Genomic DNA, 21,121 nt, shown 5'->3' with positions numbered 1-21,121 from the left:
TTCCCAACACCTCTATAAAGTAGATGATTCCATTTTGTTTAAAAAAAAAAAACAAAACAAGTGGGAGGATTGTTCTCCATTAGAGGAGGTGGAAGAGATCTAACACTCTGATGCTATCTATGTGCAATCCTTAATTGTGTCCTGGATTAAAAATAGACTCTGAAGACGTTTTTGGGCCTCAGCATTCTGGCCGAGGTGAGAGAGAAGCCCTCATCTTGGCACTCGTTCTGCGCAGCCGAGAAAGCACGGCACCCCCTGCCCGGCTAGTCTCGACAATGCCCCTCAGGGAGGAGGCCTGGCTGACTTGGTCTCTCTGGGCACTGAGCTGCTGCCTTCAGGGAGGGTGAGCTGGGTAGAGTTAGCGCGTCCAATCTCAGTGTGTACTGCGGCTTCTCTGCTGCGTCCCTGGGCCTCCACAGAGGCCCTCTCCTGTGTGCTTGATGGTCTAAATTAGTGTTCTTTGGGGAGAAGACAGCAGAAAACTCTTATTCTGCCAGGATAGTGATACCACTTTCTGCAAGAGCAAGTTTAAACTGTCTTCAGTGATTGCTGTGGCGGACATAGGGTTGATCCTGGTATTCTGAAACTGTGTGTTAATGTAGAATCAAGTTAACGATCCGTTCTGTGATAATCTAATTCTAGCACCTGACTCTGCTGCTGAACACGGATTCTCACGTGGAAGAGGTAACTGATGTAAGATGACAGAGATGAAGTAAAAACCGGTAGTCTAGAATTTAAATAAAAGGTAGCAGGAAGAAATTATGGGGTGTGTAAAGATCCATCCGTCTGCTGTGTCTACTCCAAGGCCTAGACACCCAGCAGCTCGGCCGCAGTGGGCCTCCTGACGCCTGCGTCCCAGTGTTGAGAGAAGCCAGGGCTTCCTGGAGAAGTGGCCCTTTCCAGGGCTGGGGCAGGAAGTGTCTGTGGTGAGGTGGTCTGGGAATATCCTGTGGAGCCTGCAGCAGGGAAGCTGTCAGAGCAAAGGTGCTAAAGAGGACCCGACGTGAAGAGGCTGCTGCCGGCAGTCCAAGCTTCGGCGGGCTGATGCCTGCACTTCAGTCAGGGCTTCTGAGTGCTTCCGGAGAGGGTTCCCCGAGTCAGAGTGATGGGGAGAGTGATGTCATCCTGAAAGTGACAGGTAATGAGCACGTGTTCTGCCTCTCCGTTCAAACGTACGGTCGGACGGCCTGAGAGTTGATGAGGGCAGTCTCTCTTCACAGAAGCATTCCAGCCAGCGCTTGAGAAGGGCGGGTAGAATTAGAAGCCCGCCACTTTGCAGTTTCTAACCAATTATGGGTCGAGACCATGAGCATCCTCACAGCAAAATAAGAGACAGGCAGGCGTTATGTTCCTCCTGATGGGAGAACACACGCCGCCTGTGAGTTCGTGTCGCCCCACATCACACCTGAGACTGGCGAGCACTCCCGGCTCTCCCTGCCGATTCACGAGAACTCGGCTGACAGAGAAAACCTGAGGCTCCTCCGGTTCAGACGACGGTCAGCTCTGCAGGCAGCCTGGTTCCGTCAGCAAGTCGATGCGATGAAAGAAGGGGAGGCAGTCCTGGAGAGGGGCGCCGGGGACACGGCTGTCGGCAGGTCGTTCTGAGCCTGCAGCACTGTTTCCTTGGTGTCTGTCCCTCCTCCGTCTGCCTGCTGAGCCCCACTTCCTCATGCCCGCCTCATGGCCCACGTGTCCCCGTGGCACCTCCAGACGCTGCCGTGGCTTCTCCCACACTGTGTCCCTTCACATCTCTCCACTCCCAGCACCCAGCACAGGGCCCACCTCAGAGAAGATCCCAGAAACGACTTTGCTGAGGAGGTGAAAGGCATGCTGTGGAATGAGACGGCACGGGCCTGACCCTGCGTTCAGGGAGGGGGGTGTGGCCTGGCAGGGCAGCCAGGCGCTGGGATGGCCTGGCTGGGAAGGCCTGACTTGGCGTGAGCCGGGCGGGTGGGCAGGGCTGGAGGCTCAGGACAAGGAGGGGGTTTAGGTCGGGATGGTAGGTTCGGCGGCTGTGGAAGGCCTGAAACTTAGGGAACTAGCTCAGACTCTGTTGGCGAGTCCTTGAAAGTTCTCTGAGAAAAGGCTGGTGTGATGGAGACTGGGAAGAAGGTGGGTGGGTGGCTTGGTGCCGAGAGTCTCCCGGTGCAGCAGGTGGCAGGTGTGAGGGCTCGAGGGTGCAGCACATAGATGTGAAGCAAGAAAGAGTGCAGCAGGTGGGTGGCAGGGAAGGGTTTGTCTCTACCGAGCGTGTCCGGCAGTCACTGGGGGCCTGGGGTGTTTGCAGCACGGGGTTGAGGAGCTGGCCCAGCATTTGGTGAGCTGTTAGAATTTGTTCTGCTCTCCACGGAAGTGCTTCTTGCCTGAAATGTCTCGTTTGTTAAGCTCAGACAAAATCTGCCTATGGTATAAGTTCGAATCATTTCAGTTCTTTGTCCAGAGTTGGAGATTTGGGTTAAAAAAAAGAAGCCATGTTTACCTTCAGCATTTCATTACGTTTGCATCTTCACAGTTTGAAGATTCGGCCTCTGACCGTTGCTGGGGACTGGTTTTCTTTGCAGCCCTTGCTATGGAACCCTGTGTGTTCCCATCCTTAAGCTGTCCCTCCCCGAGGACTGTACCTGAGACCTGGCGGCATCGAGCCTGCCTGCCCTGGTCTGCCGCTCTCCACAAAAGCAGATACTCGTTCTGGGAAGATGCAGAGGTCTCACTTTTTAAAGACCAGTGAGTCATCTTGAATTACCCAGAAATCAAATACCAGTTGCAGTCTTAATACCAGGAGATTTCTTATTTTCTTAATTCCTAGATGCCTGAGGCTTTCATAAAGTTGTGATTTTCTTTTTACTTTTTTAGAAGATGTTCTTAACTTGGATTTTTTTTCTGAGGCCACAGAGTATGGAGGCTGGAAGCTGTACTGTGTCTCTCCCCTATTCCCCCTCACCTGCCCCCCGCCTACCCCACCCCCCCTTCCCCACGTGAGAGCATGTGATGGAGGTGCTAGCCACTCTCCCTAAAACCCCAGGAAGGAGCTGGACGGTGGCCTCGGAGCCTGGGCTCTGTGCCCGCAGCCTCTGGTCCCCGGGGCCAGTCCGGCTCCCTGCTGCCACAGTCGTCTGCATTTCTGGTCTCGCTCACTACAGCGCCCCCAGACTGAGACGGGGCCAGGGCCATCTTTGTCTTTAATTCCAAAGCCTGCTCCCGGCCTGGAGGTCTCCTCCCTCTTGCTTCTCCGCCTCGCTCTCCGTCCGTTCCATGTGCTGCCTCCTCCCTTCCGTCTTGACCTTCACAGAGCAGAGTCGCTTGGAGCTGTATCCAGCGTCCTCTCCTTCCTTTCCAAGTGTGCTCTCTTGCCTCTGCTCAGATGGCTTTAGTGACCATCAACCCCACCCCACCGCACTGCCAGACCTCTTCTCTGCACTCCTGGTCCAAGGGCTGACTGTGGGCTCTGAGGGCTCTGTTTCTGGGGGAGATGGGGTGGGTGAGGCCAGGGGGAGGCTTGCTTGGTGGTTGCCGTTCCCCTCCCCCAGCCACGGGGGTTTGCACCCCTGCCCTGCACTCTACTCTGTGCTGTTCCCCCGAAGATGAAGGCCTTGATCCCGTGGGGACAGGGGAGGGGCTGCTGTGGGGCAGTGGCTCTGGCCCCCTCCCCCCAGCCCCAGTGGGTGTCCTCAGGTCCTTGCCCTGGTGGAAGATCATACGTGGTGTGCACGGCAGCCCTGGGGGCTTCCCGCTCCGCTCGCCATGCCAGGCCTTCGCAGGCACTTGCAGTGTCCCGCTGAACCTGTGAACTGGTGGCCTGCAGAGGCACCTGTGCTGGGATCCTGCTTTTGTCTGGAGGTGCCTGCCCACAGATTTCAGGTTAGTTTTCTCTAGCACTTCATTTCTCTCATCAGTTCAGGACAAGTCAATTTCCAGCTTGTCAAGTGTCTTCTTGTCTTCAGGATGGAAGCGATGTTTTTTTTTTTTTTCCCCCGAGCTCTCAACATCTCTAAGCTGTAATCAGAAGCCCACACCCTTTCAATCAGGTCTCCAATGATTTTCAGGTTGTGTTGGTCATTTGTCAGACTACATGCTGTTTTTGTTGTGTGTTCATCAGGTTCTCTGCTTTTGTTCTCAAGGAAAAGGTTAATGGTGCAGCGGATAGCTGGCCCCTCGTTATGTTCAGCTGGTGTTGCCCACCAGCCTTCCGACTCATAAGCCGTCATCTCACAGCTCGATGGCTCAGCCGAGGGAAAGGTCAGGCTGCTTCTGTTTCCTGGAGCTCTGGGGGCACCTCTGAGCGAGACAGAGAGCCGGGCTCTTGCCCCCGCCGTCTCATAACCTGGGGGTCCCCTGGTCCTCTGGTCCCTGTGAGCTTGCAAGAGGGATGGCTGACTCAGGTCTGATCTCACGTTGGAAAAGAACTCTCTGAACTACCAGGAGAGGACGAAATCCAGGTGTTTGTCATTCATCAGCAACAGGTGATCCTCCTGCGGGCACTGGGGCTGAGGTCTTCTGGAACGTTTGCTCACACGACCACCACGGTGGTGGTGGTGATTCTCAGGAGACAGATTGGGTGTTCAGGAAAGGTGATTGAAGAGGATTTTTCCCCTTGAAAGGTGAAAGAGGTGACCTCCGTGGATCCCTGCAGGCTGGTGTGCTGTGAGCTCACGACTGCACCAAGGCCTGTCAGTTTTGTGTTCTCAGTCTCTCCAGCTCATCTCTCCATGCCCACCATCAGCGCTCTGCTTCAGGCTCTGGTCACTGATCATCTGGACCTTGTTGGGAGCCTTCTGAATGGTCTCCCAGCAGCTCACTCTGCCCTCTCTTCGTTGTTGTCCATGGTTTCCCTGCAGTCCTTTCTCCGAATGGAACCTGTCCACGTCCCACTCCTGTCCTGCACCTTCCAAGGGCCCTCACCACCAGGACAGTGGGCGTGGTCCTGCCCTGGCTGCCTGTTTGGTCTCCTTGCCCACCTGTCTCTTCTCCATCATTCGGTTTGTTTGCCAGAAACACTGAATTACTTATGTTTCTGACTTGCCATGTCTTCTTAGGCCTACTGCCTTTAGTGTAGACCAGAGAGGGGGTCCGGAGAAGGCAATGGCACCTCACTCCAATACTCTTGCCGGGAAAATCCCATGGACGGAGGAGCCTGGTAGGCTGTAGTCCATGGGGTCGCGAAGAGTCAGACACAACTGAGCGATTTCGCTTTCACTTTTCACTTTCATGCATTGGAGAAGGAAATGGCAACCCACTCCAGTGTTCTTGCCTGGAGAATCCCAGGGACAGGGGAGCCTGGTGGGCTGCCGTCTATGGGGTCGCACAGAGTCGGACACGACTGAAGTGACTTAGCAGCAGTAGCAACAGAGAGGGGGTCAAACCCTGTTGCATGTTGGAATCTGCTGGGGATCTTTAAAAGCTCTGCCTGGCTTGTGCTCTGCTGCTGCTGCTGCTGCTGCTGCTGCTGCTGCTAAGTCACTTCAGTCATGTCTGACTCTGTGCAACCCCATAGATGGCAGCCCACCAGGCTCCCCCATCCCTGGGATTTTCCAGGCAAGAGTACTGGAGTGGGTTGCCACTGCCTTCTCCGGCTCCTGCTCTAGACCTCATGATTTCATAGGCATGGAGTGTGACCTGGGCCTCAGGATGTTGTAAAGTGTCCTAAATGGTTCATGTAAACATCCAAGTTTGGGAACCATTGACATAGACTCTCTTTCTTCCAGAAAAACTTACTCATTTTCCAGGTCTGAAAATGAATTTGGAAGTGTTGTGTTCCCCTTCTCAATTTTTGGAAGAGTCTGAGGAGGATTGGTGTTAATTTTTTAAATGTTTGGTACAATTCATCTGTAAAACCATTTTAATTATCTGCTTTAGTTTTTGAGGGAATCGTGTGAGTGTGTGTGTATATATATATATAAGGGACTCATAAGTACTTGAATGGGAGTGGATATTATGGAATGTTTGACGTTATAGAAGTGTAACAAAGTTCTAATCAGAATACTAGTAATACATGGATCACAGGGAATAACAGGATGAGGTGGTTGGATGGCATCACCGACTTAGTGGACATGAGTTTGAGCAAGCTCTGGGAGATGGTGATGGGCAGGGAAGCCTGGCGTGCTGTAGTCCATGGGGTTGCAGAGAATCAGACACAACTGAGAGACTGAACTGTTCTAATTAAGTAACAAGACTTAACTTCTTTCTTGGTTTTTATAATGCAGTGTGTAGTTTAGTAACGTAAGCAATTATGGCGTGTATTTTCCCCTCCACAAGTATTTCTGGAGTGTCTGTTCCATGCACAGGCACACCTTGGAGACATTGTGGATTCAGTTCCAGACAACTGCAATAAAGGGAACACTGCGTGCAGCAGGTCATAGGGTTGTTTGTGTCCCAGTTCTTATAAAAGTTATGTGTATACTGTATTCTATTCAGTGTGCAGGAACATTGTATCTGAGAAAATAATGCACATGACTTAGTTAAAAATGCTTTGTTGCTAAAAAATGCCAAAACAGCTATAATAGTAACATCAAATATCACTGATCAAAGATATAATAACAGATATAGCATAATAATATTGAAAAAGTTGGAAATACCGTGAGGAATACCGAAATGCAAGACAGACATGAAGTGAGAAAATGCTGCTGGAAAAACGTTCCCAGCAGGGTTTCCACAAACCTTGAGCTTGTAAAAAGTGCAGTCTCTGTGAAGTGCAGTAGAGTGAGGTGTGTTTGTGCTCTGCTGCTCTCGGGATGGTCCTGAGATGTAAAACGAGATGTAGCCCCTGCCGACAAGTAGCCTCATGTCCCGGGCAGTGCTGTCTGTCAGAAGTCTGTGCCGGGGAACTCCAGGAGGGTGCCCAGGGCTCATGTGTCGCTTTGGTCGGCTGTGATGGGGACAATGCGTCTAAAGATCCCGAGTGTTGTTTGATTTTAATCACTTTGTTAATCACTCTGTTAAGACTGCACAGGTCTGATGAGAGAGACAGGTGGTTTCACATGTAAATGAAAAATTGCAGCTTTGCTAAGTGCTGGACAGGAGAGGTACCTGCTGCTATGACAGGAAGTGGGGCAAGACTTGTCTGCAGAGGTGATGATGGAGGCAAAACTCACAGGATGAGCAGGACCTGAGGGCATGAGAGGAGGAGGGCTGGGAAAATAGTTTTTCATGCATGTGTAAAAACTGTGGCAGAAAGCAAGTTTTGGGAACTTAATTTTTGAAAAGTGTGTGTGTGTGGTGAGAGAGAGAATTCTTACAGCTATTCCACAAGAGAATTTGTATTAACAACCGATTTATTGGGGAGAAAAGGTTGCAGGGGATGATGCTAGGGTGAACCTTTCCTTTTGATAATTCCTAAAACTAATGTTCTGACTTGAAGCCATCAGCTTTGTGATTTCTGTGGTGTGGCTAACTCTTTAATGACGAAATAATGGCTTGCCCAATCTTCCAGGGTTGTGCGGTGCTTGAGGACTGCTGTGAAGAGGGCTCAGACATTCAGGCTGTAATTTGAATTTCTTGTTTTTAAAAGAACAAGCATGTGTCATTATTTGGCCTGGGACTACTGCTCTCTATCATCTTGTGGAAAAGGCATTCTATTTCCAAATTGGCAGTACTCTGGTTTGGTTTTTTCTGAATCTTATCCTAAAATAACATGCCAATTGAGCTATTTCTGAGGCTTTCTTCAGAGAATTGATGTTCATTTATTCGTGTTTCTAAGTAGGAATGGAATAATACATGTAAACAAGGTATGAAAGATGTGTTAGACCAGAGCAAAAACGTGAGTGCAGCGCTTATGAGCACTGTTGAGAGCACTGCTGTTGATCAGTTATCAGTGTTGATCTTTGCCGAGGTTGGGGGCAGGGGCTTGGCAGGGCCTGGGCTCTGCCGCTGTGTCCAGTGCTCCTTGAGGCGATTGGTTCCGGACAGAGAAAGAAGGCTGAGTGCTGAAGAACTGATGCTTTTGAACTGTGGTGCTAGAGAAGTCTCTTGAGAGGCCTTGGACTGCAAGGAGATCCAACCAGTCCATCCTAAAGGAAATCAGTCCTGGGTGTTCACTGGAAGAAGGACTGACGCTGAAGCTGAAACTCCAGTACTTTGGTCACCTGATTCGAAGAGCTGACTCATTAAAAAAGACCCTAATACTGGGAAATTTGAAGGCAGGAGGAGAAGGGGGCGACAGAGGATGAGATGGTTGGATGGCATCACCGACTCGATGGACGTGAGTTTGAGCACACTCTGGGAGATGGTAAAGGACAGGGAAGCTGGGCGTGCTGCAGTCCATGGGGTCCCAAAGAGTCAGACACAATTTAGTGACTGAACAACAAGAGAAAGAGAACACACCTGGAATTTGAACACGTCCTCATGTGTCTTAACATTTTTTTTTAATTGAAGTCTAGTTGATTTACAGTGTTAATTTCTGCTATATAGCAAAGTGATTCAGTTATACATATATATTCATATTCTTTTCTGTCATGGTTTATCATGGGATATTGATGATAGTTCCCTGTGCTATACAGCATGCCCGCTAGTCTCTCCATCCTTCACTTCTTTGAAGATTTCCTTTTTTTTTCTTTTATTTTTTAACTTTACAATATTGTATTGTTTTGCCATATATCAACATGAATCCACCACAGGTATACACGTGTTCCCCATCCTGAACCCTCCTCCCTCCTCCCTCCCCGTACCATCCCTCTGAGTCATCCCAGTGCACCAGCCCCAAGCATCCAGTATCATTCATCGAACATGGACTGGCGACTCGTTTCATATATGATATTATTCATGTTTCAATGCCATTCTCCCAAATCATCCCACCCTCTCCCTCTCCCACAGAGTCCACAAGACTGTTCTATACAGCAGTGTCTCTTTTGCTGTCTCGTATACAGGATTATTGTTACCATCTTTCTAAATTCCATATATATGTGTTAGTATACTGTATTGGTGTTTTTCTTTCTGGCTTGCTTCACTCTGTATAATAGACTCCAGTTTCATCCACCTCATTAGAACTGATTCAAATGTATTCTTTTTAATGGCTGAGTAATGCTCCATTGTGTATAGGTGGCACTTTCAGGCTCCCATTTCAGAGCTCCATTACCAGGGGTGACTGGTGTCCTTATCTTTGAATAGGCGTCATCTGCTGTTGTATCACCTGATTCTTTTCCCCCTTAACCATCTTTAGAAGGGGAGAAACTCAGTAATGTCCTGAAGCTAACAGGACTGTCCAGTGGTTTAAAAGTCCACTGAAGTTCATTTCCTGTGTGGCCTGTGACTCAAATGGTGTCACTTTTCAGCAAAGGCAAGCATCGTCTTCAACGGGCTTCCAAACGTGATCTCCTAGGAAAGTGGCTCTTGCAGCATGTCAGACACCTGGTCTGCCGTGAAGAGGTGTGGATTCGCGCTTCACCTTGGAGGTGACAGCCGGTGGTTGCGGTGAGGGTGCGCCTCGTACGCACTGCACTGTGGATCTGTACCTGTGCTTCTTCTCTCACCTGGGACCCTGGAAGCAGGTCTTGCTCCCGGATTTCAGGGCTGCAGCTTCAAAGGACTTTGTGTGACGCCGCCTCGTTCACAGCAGACACTGAGAGGTGGGGTGACTACGCTGAGAACAGGCTGACTTGACTCCAGCCCAGCGTTCAGATGTCTGTGCATACGTGTCCTCTATCACATGTTCACCATCTCAGTCACAGTGTTCAGACGTCCATGCGCACATGCAGTCTATTACATGCTCACTGTCTCAGTTGCTCTGCTTGTTTTACGACCGTCAGAACTCCCCTGATTGTATACTTGAAGTGTCTGCAGGTTATGGTACGTTAGTCATGTCTCAGTAACTATGTTAAGATGAGACACTCTGGCACTGGGTGAGGGCACCTGGAATGAGAGCCTGTGGAGAAGGAGAGGCCGTAGGTGGGCCGAGAGCAGTGAGCGCCGACGGGGCCCCGCGGGAGGGGCGCCACTCCCTGCTTTAGAGGGGCGGAAGGCTAGCGCCATCAGAGACGCAGGGCGTGGGCCGAGGGCTGTTGCCTTGTGGACAGTATAGAAAGGCCACTGTTTCTACATGAATTATCTTTCTTCCTAAGCATATCCCAAAGTTTCTGAATGAATGAACACACTACTTTCTCTGTGAAGATTGAGGCCGAGTGTTGCCTGATTCCTGAGCCAAATGTTTCTCCCGCTTTGGTTTTCCTGAGGATGTTTTATGATCACCAGATGGGCTTTTTGGCACCCATGGGCTTTATGAATAATTTAAAAAGCATCTTCAAAATACATCCCACCTGCAACAGCGTGCCCTGACAAGCTCCCACCAGGAGACGGTCATCTCCTTTGGCCTTTGTAGATGTATATTATCCTGCTTTAGTTTATTTTGCACACCTGGCATCAGTGAGAAAAATGTGCATTCAGCCTTTGGCATTAGTGTCTCTTTCAAAAGTATACAAAAATGGATACATTCCCGGAGCGGTCCTCCCCACCCCCGCGGGAGACAGATGCTAAGCCACTGTGAGAGGCCTCCCAGGAGGCGCTATGTAGGTTTTGGCCACAGAGCAGCCTGGCCGGGAGGTTTTCTGGAAGCTCACGGGAGGGTGGGAGTGCGCTGCTTGTCCGGCTGTGCTGCGTCTTCACGAATCTGACAGTCCTGACTTCTGGTTCTCGCCACACTGCTGATGAACTGCTAAGTTATTTATCTTCTCACGCTCGCCAGTCCCTCATCTACAGAGCCAATAAGATCATGCCCACCCCACCTCGTGGAGCGTGGGGAGCAGTCAGTGCCATGTCTAAAGTACCCGGTGCCGCGCCGAGACACAGGAGACACGCAGCCACCAGCCCCTCTTGGGGCGGCGTTTCTATCATGAATGTGCTGTTTCTCCCCACCACACGCATCCCACTTCCAGCTGTCATTTCTCCCAGTTGTCACCGTGCTTGGATACAGCCGGCTTCGAGAGACATGTTACTATTTTAGCATGTTAGACTGTATTTCTGAATTGCCCACAGAGATGCTCTTAATAGAAAAATTGAGCACTATAAACAGTAACTCTGAAGTTCTCTCTAAACGCTCAGTTTGATTCACGATGATCTACCAGGCTCGTCCCATTCTTAAATACCCTCTGTCCTCATAAATCTGCCCAGCTCTGCGGCGGTCTTCCCACGAGGCTGCCTTCATCTGTTAGTAACTTTTTTTGGTCTTGTCTCCCCATTAGTTGTCATTCCCGTCTGTTCTCTGTTCTATTTGCGGTAGCCTGGGTTGGCAGGAACACTGGCCGATAGAGGCTGAGCAGAGCTTCCTCCCTGTTCACACCCGCCCGGCTGGGAGCGGCCCCTCCTTGCTCACCCGACTCCATCCAGCTTCTTGCTGCCCTCTCTTGCCTCCTCTCTGGCCCTGTCCCCACGCAGGCAAAGGGCTTCTCTGCCACCTTCCGGAGGCCAGCTTCTGCCTCCTGTCCTAGCTGCTGACCTCAGTCCCCATTTATCATTTATATGTCTCTTGTCTTTTCCATTCTTGATTGGATCAGGGGGCAGAATATTTTAGTCTATGAAGTCAGAGAGTAGCTTTCCTAGTGTATATTTCTTCTGAGCTTGAAGATTACAGGTTTCTGAGGTTTCCCTGAGGTTTTGAGGTCTTTGTCAGAAAAGGAGGCAAATTTCAGGTCTAATTTTTAGCCTTTTTGGCTCAGGGCTGACATCTCAGAGCCCTTCAGTGCCACTTCTCACCAGTTCCCTTGCATTGGATCCCATTTTTGAATCAAGCATGCTGAGGTTGCAGGGTGCTGTGGCTTGCTCAGTCTCTGTGTGGTGGGAATGGTGGGTGCAGGAAGGCCCCAGCCTGTGTCCTGAGAGCCTGTGGCTTCGGGAAGAACCTCCCTGCCTGCCCTGCCCTTCCTAGATCAAGTCTCAGAAAGACTCTTCGGGACCCTGCCAGTGTCTCATGTCCGTCCGTTGGATCTGCTGCTGCTGATGAAAGGGCTCTGCCTCTCACCACGGCTGCATCAGGGCCAGCCCCGGAACCACCTGGGGTGGAGAGGGAGCTGCTCCACGAGGAAGCACAAACAGGCGCTCTGCTCAGGACATTGCCCGCTGCAGCACGGAGCCCCTGGACCCTGCAGAAAGGGCGTGTGCAGTGTGGTTATGGGTGTGAAACAAGGCAGACAAGAACCCCAGTCCTTTGGGAGCTAGCTGCCTGGGCGTCACTAGTGATGGAAACTTTCCCAGTGAGGGGTGAGGTGTGCTGTACCCCAGGCTGCATGTAGGGGAGCAAGGGGATGGCATTTAAATCCATTGGGCACCTCCCTTAACTCAGCAGGGACGACTGAGGTTGTCCCTTGGGGGCTCCCTGACAGGCCCCACTGGACCTAGTGTCTAGAGGCTTAAGAGTGTGGAGTTTGTGTTTTGCAAATGTCTGTGTTCATGATACTGCTACCGTTCATAGCAGGCACTGTGGCGTAGTGGAGGGCTTTATAGATTATCTCCATGGTGCTGGGGGAAGGAGAAGGAGGAGAGAAAAAGCTCTTTCAAACCTCACGACTTTGGATTGACTTTTGCAAATGGGCCTTTGCACAGGGACACATGACGAAATTTCAGTTAACGGAGAATCGAGTCGAGTACTGAATGTGACTTTGGGATGATGGAATTTTCATTGACTGTGGTGTGTAAACTGCCAAATTTGACCTGTGATTTTTTTCATTTACTAAATGTTTTGCTGTGGGTTTGTGACTTGCTGGAGCCTTTGCAGCTGCAGTGGGGGCATGGTAGTGAAATTGAGAAGAGCCTGGTCCTCAAGGAGTTTAGGTCATGTAAGCGATCTCGGGCATGTGTATCGATTGTTGTAATAATCATAATAGCTATTTTTGTTGCACGTTCGCCAGGTCCCAGCCTCGTGACAGACGTTTCATGTTTTCTGGCCCGTCCGAGTCCTCCAGGCCCTGCCTTGCAGCCAGTCTTCCTGGACGCAGGGCTGCCTGGGGTTAGGGCAGTACTGGGGTGCTGAGGAAGGAGCACTGTCCGCCAGGGCAGCTGGGGACGCATGATGACAAAGTGGGGTGTTAGGATCCACAGAGACGGTGGTCAGAGGCGCACAGAGTGAGGAGGAGATGCAGGGCAGGGCACGGTCAACAGGGAATGTGTTTTGGCAGAAGAACCGCCCAAGTCTGGCTGCACATGCGAATCTGATGGAAGCTGGGCTCTGGTCCTGGGGGCTGCGGTGTTTCCTTTCTGTGCTTCGCTCAGCATGTTGCCCTCTGGGGTCCCCACCAAGCTTCCAGGGCCCACTCCCCTCGGGAGCCGCAGGAAGTCCTTGTTTCCCCACCATGTCCAGGGAGTGTGAACGGCTCTCCTTGGACTGTCAGCCCCTCTATCCATTCTCTAGGAGCCGAAGGTGCCTTTGGGGAAGGCTGATGCCTGGATTGTGGACACGAGCTCTTCCCCGTCTTGTTAGCCCTCCCGTACCTTGAAGAGATTTGAAAGCGGCTGTGTCCATGCCCTCTAGGGATTCTTAGTGGCCGGGTTGGTATGACTGGTCTACCTGCTGTGATCAGGAGGCTCTCATGAAGTGCATTCGGTCCCTGTTGAGTCTGAGCTGCTTGTGGGGTTCGTGCTCCCCTGCTCGCCGGTTGGATGACACATTGGCGCCTGGCTTGCTTGTCACTGAGTTTCGGTATATTGCTCTGCCGCTCTGCCGACTTTCTGTTGGGATCCTGAGCGATTCATGAACTGTTCTGCAGCCACTTCCTGAAATTGTGTCTTGGGTCTGCTTCTTCTCTGCTTAATACAAATCATTTAAAAACTAGCTTTTCATGGTGATGCTCCCAGCAAACGTTTCTTCACAACTGGCGGTCTGATTTAGGAGTGCCTCTAGTTGATACCTGAGTCAGTTTTTTGGGGGGCACAGAAGATACTTATCTGCACTGCTCTTAGTGTTTATGGTCTGGAAATGAGGGTGGGTGGCATTTTTCTTCAGCCTCATGTGGCCATCGTGCTGTGCAGAGGGCCTTCGAGTAGCTCAGGGAGTCCGGGAGGGGCATGACCTGACTGACATTTCTGTGGACTGAGTGCTGTGGGGGCGCATGGATGGGCAACGTGACGGGCAGCCAAGGAGGCCTCCTCCGCTGTCCTGCAGGGAGGCGGTGGGACCCGGACCCGGGTGGTAGCCTTGAAGGCCGTTTCAGGAAGCACCTTGAGAGCTAACAAGACTTCCAGGAGGATGGGATGCAGGTGTGAGACCAAGGACTTCGTGGCGAGTCCCGGGTTAGGCTGACAGGTGATATCAGGGACTTGGAGAGAGAGCCGGTGATGGTGGGCGCTCTACAGGGGTTCACACAGTTCTGTGACCCAGTAGTGGCTCCTGGGACTGGGAGAGGAGGTGGCTTGCAGACTGAGTTAGGGGGCCGGGTGAAGCCAGCCTCAGGAATGGAGGCTGCAGGAGCGGCTCATGCAGGCCGGTGATGGTGGGGGGCATCGTCCAAGCACAGGCAGCCGGGCCGGGGCGGGCAGTGACGAGGGGCCGGGTGGTGGAAAGGCATCCAGCCCTTCTCAGAGGCGGCCTGTCCTCGGCTTTGATCTGTAGGGGCTTGTGACGCGTGCAGGGGAGACTCACCAGGTGGCTGGCCTTAACACGAGACGGAGCGGCAAGAACACACCGGAGCACTGCTCCAGATGCTAGTGATCTTTGAATAAAATCTCCTACATTAAAAAAAAAGAAATCGGATCTACCTCCAACTCACGATTCTCTCTTCCTCTTTTCAGACGGCATCAGCGTGAGCGGCTTTCCGCTGTGCAGCCCCTTCCGCCAGGTGGTCAGGCCCCGGGTGGAGAGCAAGCCCGTGAACGCGGCTGAGGGCGGCCGGCCTGGGGAGCCGGGCCACGTGAAGGTGAGTCGGGCCTGGCAGCCCGCCGAGGCGCTTGGCGCTCCCGGCTTCTCCCGCGCTTTTTGGCGGCAAAGTTTGCGTGTTTTTCAGAAAGGAGAGGAAAGACATGTTTGCCGACAGATGTGTGTTTGTGGGAAGCCGGTGTTTCTCCTTCCCCGTGAGGTTCGGGAGCCTCGAGGGCCTTGTTTGGTGCTGTTGCTGACGCGGGCTTCCTGAAGCTTCGAGAACGTGTGGGTTGAATGGAGGACTGTCCTGACGGAAGTAGGACATGGCCTGCCTTTTTCTTGTTCACTTGAAAACTGTATCTGTTGAGTCACTATTCTCAGTTCAGGTGTTTATCGCAGAAACGCTTCTTAATCCTGAGGCAGCTCTTTCCGTTCGTTAGTTTGTGGGCAACAAGGGAGGCAGAGAGAACACACCGTAAGGAGCAGGTGTTTGCACGAAGGCGCCGGGGACAGAGACGAGCGGTCTCCTGAGCGCGGGGAGAGTCAGGGCCACGCGCGCGGCGTCACGCCGTCAGCGTCTGGGGACGCGATGCATGCGCCTGTGCAGGGAGAGCGTGTGGATCCCGGGCACCAGCGTCTCTGCGGCTATGACCCGGGTGCAGGCGCAGCGTCAGCCACAGTGATGTCAGGCAGGCCGCGTGCAGGCCCAGCCTCTCGGGGCACTGCTCTCACTCTCCACGTCTAACAGGGGTGGTGCCTGGCTCAACCTGTCAGAGGAGCTTGGCCGCACTGGCCGTGAGTTAGTGGGTCAACAGAGCGTGAGCCATGGGGGCTGCTCCTGATGAAACGAGCCCACGCTGGAAGGGCCCCGAGGCCACCTGCCCTGAAGCTGCGGCGAGTGGGGGGTGGGGACCACGCCTGCCTGGATGACAGTGGGTGCGTTCGTGGGTGAAGGGCTCAGGAGCTGGAATAGGGGGAGTCTCTCCACTCAGGGCCCTGCACTGAGGAGGAGGGAGGCTGGTCCGGCCGGGGTCCCTTGTCAGTTAGACCCTCGCTCAGAAGCTTGAGGGCTGTGCTCGGGCTCTCATGCCGGCCACATGCCCTGGGATATGGGAAGAAGATCCCAGCGGAGGGATCAAAGGCACGGAGATCCACAGGCGCTGGAGGCACGGGACCAGGGGGAGTTGGGTGCTCTTGGTGGGCGGGGCTGTCGGCAGGGAGCCATGGAGGGGAAGCTGGGAAGTGGCTTCCTCCCAGGGTCCCGGGTGTCTCTTCCCTGCTGTTTTGTGATGCCGCAGTCTCCCTCCTCCCGGGTCAGGCCCCTCAGTATCGTTCCATTTACCTCTGCGGTTGGCCATGTGCCCCACTCACTTCCATCTGCCGTTGGTGGCGGCTGGGGCGTGATTGTCTTTTATCCACATCACACACGTGGCTCTTCAAGCTGTCGGTGTGCTGACTTGGGGGAGCCTTCTTGATGAGAGGGAGCTGCCTGGCTTGTCTGAGGTCTGTGCTAGGCGAGGGGTGTGGTGAGTCCAAACCTGTGGAATGTTGCACCTGTCCACGGTGGTCCAGATGTGCCCCCATGAGGTTCAGCGGGGCAGAGGTGTCTGTGGGTATTCTGTGCTTCTGGGGCTGTCGTGTGGGGTCTCCTGGCACTGCTGAGCCTGTTGCATCCTCCTCCCCAAAGCAAGGACAGCTTTAATTGGGAACACGCTAAACGTGTAAAATCCTCGCTGAGGAACAGTGTAGTCATGGAAACAAGTCGTTCAGTGACAGCGGCTTCTGGGGAGCCCCTCTGGAAGTGGGAAGAGAGAACATGTGTTTCCTCAGACTCCCTCAGAGAGTCGCTCCCCGCTCAGCCACTCCATGCCCGTCCACCAGCCCGAAGGATCCCTCGGATTGGAAGCAGATGGCGTGGAGTGGCTGCATGCGAGACGTCAGGTTGCTGTAAGCCAGACTTCTCAGCGTGGCCTCTCTGACCCTTGGCTGCTCCGTCTTCAGGGCAGCAGCTGGGTCCATGGGCAGCTCCCGGGGGAGCCAGTGATGCCAGCCTCTGCCTGGGCGGTGAGGGTCTGAGCCGAGGATGCCGGCACTCCCACCCCTGCCTGCAGGCTGCCCCCTGAAAACTGCCGAGCCCCAGTCCCTTCACCTGCAGCTGGGGAGAAAATCCTTATTCACGAGGCTGTTAGTGAAGATCCGGTGAAACCACCCTTGGGCAGGTGTTTAATTAAAAGCAGTGCATAGGTTGGGGAGGAGGGACAGAACTGGGGGCTCCCTGGACGGGTGAGTCAAGGGGCCTGGTAAAGGTGTTTCCTGGCTACAGAGTGGGCGGAGCCAGGATGTGTCGCTCACCCTCCTGGACCCTGCCTGCCTGTGTCCTGCCGTGTGGATGTGCCGGTTTGGCCACCGCGTCCTGCGCCTGTCTTGTCAAAAGGACAGGTCATGACTGTGTCCACTAATACAGGCCTGTGAGCACAAAACTCAGAGGAACCTTCGAAATTAAGTAGTTAATCTTAAATCCAACAAGACTGTTCTCAGTAGCTGTTTAGGTTGTCTGTGAACAGAGAGCTTTACTTCTTCCTTTCCAGGCAAGATAACATTCCTTTTCCTGCTTTATCGTACTAACCATGTGGATGATTGTAGAGATAAACCATTCAGTCTTTCATCATTAAGTATGATGTTAGCTGTAGCTTTTTCATACACATCCTTTATCATATTAAGGAAGTTCCCTACAACCATTGCAATAAACAAGCAAAAAATTATAGCTAATAAACCAGTGAGGAAGATAGAAGTTGAATACAAAATAATATTTAATTAGTTCAAAAGAAGGAATAAAGAGAGGGCAAACGAAGCAAAGGAAAATGGGACAGAAAACAAACAGCCCTTAAGCCACATCAGTAATAAACTTAACCACATCAGTAAGCAGATCGAAAGTAAGTGGTCTAAATACTCTAATTGTGAGTAGAGAGCATCAGATTGGATAAAAAACCAGGACCCACCTCCAGCTGCTCCAAGTAATGAATTTTAAATATAAAGACAAAAATAGGTTGAAACTAAATGGCTGGGAAAAGATATACCATTCTCACACCAATCTTGTGGCATTATGGGGAACAGAGAAAAGTAAACTTCAGAGCAAAGAATATTACCAAGGATAAAAGGTCTTTTCATAATGATGAAGGGCCCAATTTTTCAAGAAAGTTTAAGCCATAAATATTTATATACCTAATAACAGAGCTTCAAGATACAGGAGGCAAAAACTGATAGAATTGTAAGAAGAAATTCATCTAGAGCGTTCAATATCCTTCAATTATTGATAAAACAAGTAGACAGAAATGAGTAAAGATAGAGAAGATTTCAAGTATACTGTCAATCCGTTTGACCCAGCTGACATTTACAGAACACTCACCAGTTGAGTACAGAATATCTGTTCCCTTCGAGTGGGAACAGGGAACAGTTGCCAAAGCCCACCGCACTGGGCTGCGATGGCTAGATTCTGTGTGCCAACTGCGCTAGGCCAAGGGGCCTGGTGGTTTGGTCAAACGTGAGTCTAGATGTGGCTGTAAAGGAATTTTGGAGATGTGACTAATATTTACAACCAGTTGATTTTAAATAAGAGATTATCCTTAATAGTATGAGTAGGCCTCATCCAACCAGTTGAAATTGTTGTTCAGCCGCTAAGTTGTGTCCGACTCTTTGTGACCCCATGGACTGCAGCACACCAGGCTGCTCTGACCTCCAGAGAAGGAATACTGCCTCAAGGCTTGACGTAGCTCCTGAGTGAATGTGCAGCCTGCCCTGCACATCTCCAACTTGCCAGCTACCACAATCACAGTGGCCAGTTCCTTAAAGCAAACCTCTGTGCCCAGATGTGCACAGCAGAGCTGCCCACACCAGTGCCGCGTTGGTTTGTGGTTCTGTGTCTTCAGAGAGCCCTGACTGATACACCGAGGGCCACAGAACAAATCTCAATAAATATACAAGGAGTCTCATTTTATAATGAGCAATAAAATTACTGTAATAAAATTACCTGACAGTAATAAAATTAAATTAGAAACCAGTAACAAAAAGTCTTCGAAAAGCCCTCAGACATTTGGAAACAAAATGACACACAAATAACCCATGGGCCAAAGAATAAACAAAAAGTTAGAAAGGGTTCTGAAATGAGTGAAAATGAAAGCACAACATATCATCTGTGAGAGGGCACTGAAGCAGTGTTTCTGGAGAAATTTATAGTACTTAATGCTTGCGGTGGAACAGAAGCCTGGCCTTCAATCAGTAAGCCTCAGCCTCAACCAGAAGAAAGCAGAAAAATTGCGGAAGTTAAACCTAAAGTAGAAAAGGAAATAATAAAGACCCACAACCCCCCTACAGCCCAGTTTGTGCTCACAGGTGAAAGCTGGGTGTGCTTTCCCCTGAGGTCAGCCACGTCGGCCACTTCCAGGCGGGCCCGCCGATTCTGCCCTGTTGGTGCTGGCTCTTTGATTAGAGGGTCTCTCTCAGTTCCTTTGCTTCCCTGGTGGCTCAGAGGTTAAAGCGTCTGCCTACAATGTGGGAGACCTGGGTTCGGTCCCTGGGTTGGGAAGATTCCCCTGGAGATGGAAATGGCAACCCACTCCAGTATTCTTGCCTGGAGAATCCCATGGATGGAGGAGCCTGGTAGGTAGCCTTTGATTCCTGGCACTGTCTCCAGTTCTCTGCCAGGGCCGAGTTCTGATGTCACACTCTCTCTCAAGCCTTTCAAGGGTGCTGGTGCTCAGTCGCTGCCGAGTGGTGTCCGACTCTTTGCAACCCCATGGACTAGAGCCTGCCAGGCTCCTCTGTCCATGGGATTTCCCAGGCCAGAATATCGGAGTGAGTAGCCATTCCCTTCTCCAAGGGATTTTCCCGACCCAGGGATTGAACCAGCATCTCCTGCTTGGCAGGCAGATTCTTTACCGCTGAGCCACCTGGGAAGCCACTTGCCCTGTGCTAATACCCCTCGGTTCCCTGTAACTGTGAGCTCCTTGTGGCCATGCATCCTTTGGGGGACCTTTCTGGATCCAGATATTTCAGAAAGCGAGGTCACATGTCCCCTCTCCATAGGAATCCTCTCTCTCCGTCAGTGAGGCAAAGCAGGGCAGTACAGTAAGTCTCTTCTCTCTTAGGGTAAAGTTTGAAATTCTTTAGAAGCCTGATGACATTCTGTCTTATATCCTGTGAAATATTTTATTTTACTTTAGCCTTTACAGCAAAGAACAATAGGATGTTCGTGAAGTTCTCATATACTTTTATGTTTTAATAATGGTATTTATAAATGGACTGACCAGAGAATCTGCTAAGAAAACTTAAGAGAAATGTATTCAAGAAAAAAACACAAAAAACCAATGTCATGCAACAGCATCTTTTCTTAATCAGTCTGTATTACGAGTGGAAATGGTCTCATGAGCCTTTTGGTGCCCGTGGGCAGCAGAGGATGGTTCTTGTTAGCCCAGAAAACAAAGTGTGTTAGACCGTTTGTTCATGGATTGTTTATTAGTACACGCCCAAGGATGGCAAGCAGGCGCGGGCCTAGGCTGCAGACCAGAGAGGCTTGGCACATGGCAGCAGAGAGCTTTCAAACAGCGTTTACAGTTACTCCTCTTATGCAACTTCACAGTATTTGTGTGGGAATTACTGAACAGCCCAGAAAGATTAAACAACACACCCAAGGTCAAGCAGTTTCAGAGTAGAAGCTAAAATTCAAACCCAGTTATGGCTAAATCCCAAAGCTTGTACTGCTCCCACAATATTGTGCCTCCTCTCTATGTATGCTTTGTAAGTTTCCAAACTTATTATGGGATACGAAACAGCCTCTATTGATTCAAGGCATATTTATAGAGCAGTGAATATGAGCTTTCGCCTATCTGACCCTCACTTTTCAATCTGTAAAACGCAGATAATAAGCCTTCCTCCTGGGCTGTTGTAGGGAGGAAAGTGTCTGCTATTAGCCTGGTAGATAAGAAGAGCTTACAGAATGGCAAATCCAATCCAGTTCCAAATTATTTCTAATCTTTCCCAGGAACAGTTAAGGGAGGCAGTTTAAACTCTACAAAATTTAACCATAAAAGTGTCAAAAAGAATCCTTTAATCTGCTCAACAATTTCAAAACTTAGTAAGAAACGGAGCAGAAGTGGAGAGGCCTCTGCTTGTGGAATTCTAAACAGATGTCACGGAGAGGGGCCAGAAGAGCGTGCCTCGAAGTCCATGAGACTGTGAAGGCCCTTGTCCACCAGGGAGACCCCTGTTCCTCTGAGCCCCCGTCACACTTCATCCCCCGTCTCCATCCGACAGGCCCCTGGCGAGGAACAGTTCAGTGCCGGGTTCGGAAAGCTG

General features: G+C 51.2%; 1 protein-coding gene across 13 annotated transcripts in view; it reads left to right on the top strand.

Moving 5' to 3' along the window:
• Nucleotides 1-21,121, top strand: part of TRAPPC9 (trafficking protein particle complex subunit 9) — a 388,230-nt gene that overhangs the window by 109,345 nt on the left and 257,764 nt on the right. For all 13 annotated transcript variants that reach the window (XM_025264824.3, XM_025264825.3, XM_025264823.3 and 10 more), the window contains one exon: nucleotides 14,704-14,828. In XM_025264824.3, coding sequence (XP_025120609.3) covers nucleotides 14,704-14,828 — 125 coding nt within the window. The remainder of the gene's footprint in view (nucleotides 1-14,703; nucleotides 14,829-21,121) is intronic.

This window comes from Bubalus bubalis, chromosome 15 (genome assembly GCF_019923935.1).
Source record: "Bubalus bubalis isolate 160015118507 breed Murrah chromosome 15, NDDB_SH_1, whole genome shotgun sequence".
Lineage (NCBI taxonomy): Eukaryota > Metazoa > Chordata > Mammalia > Artiodactyla > Bovidae > Bubalus > Bubalus bubalis.
This window is presented reverse-complemented; position numbering and strand designations above follow the sequence as displayed.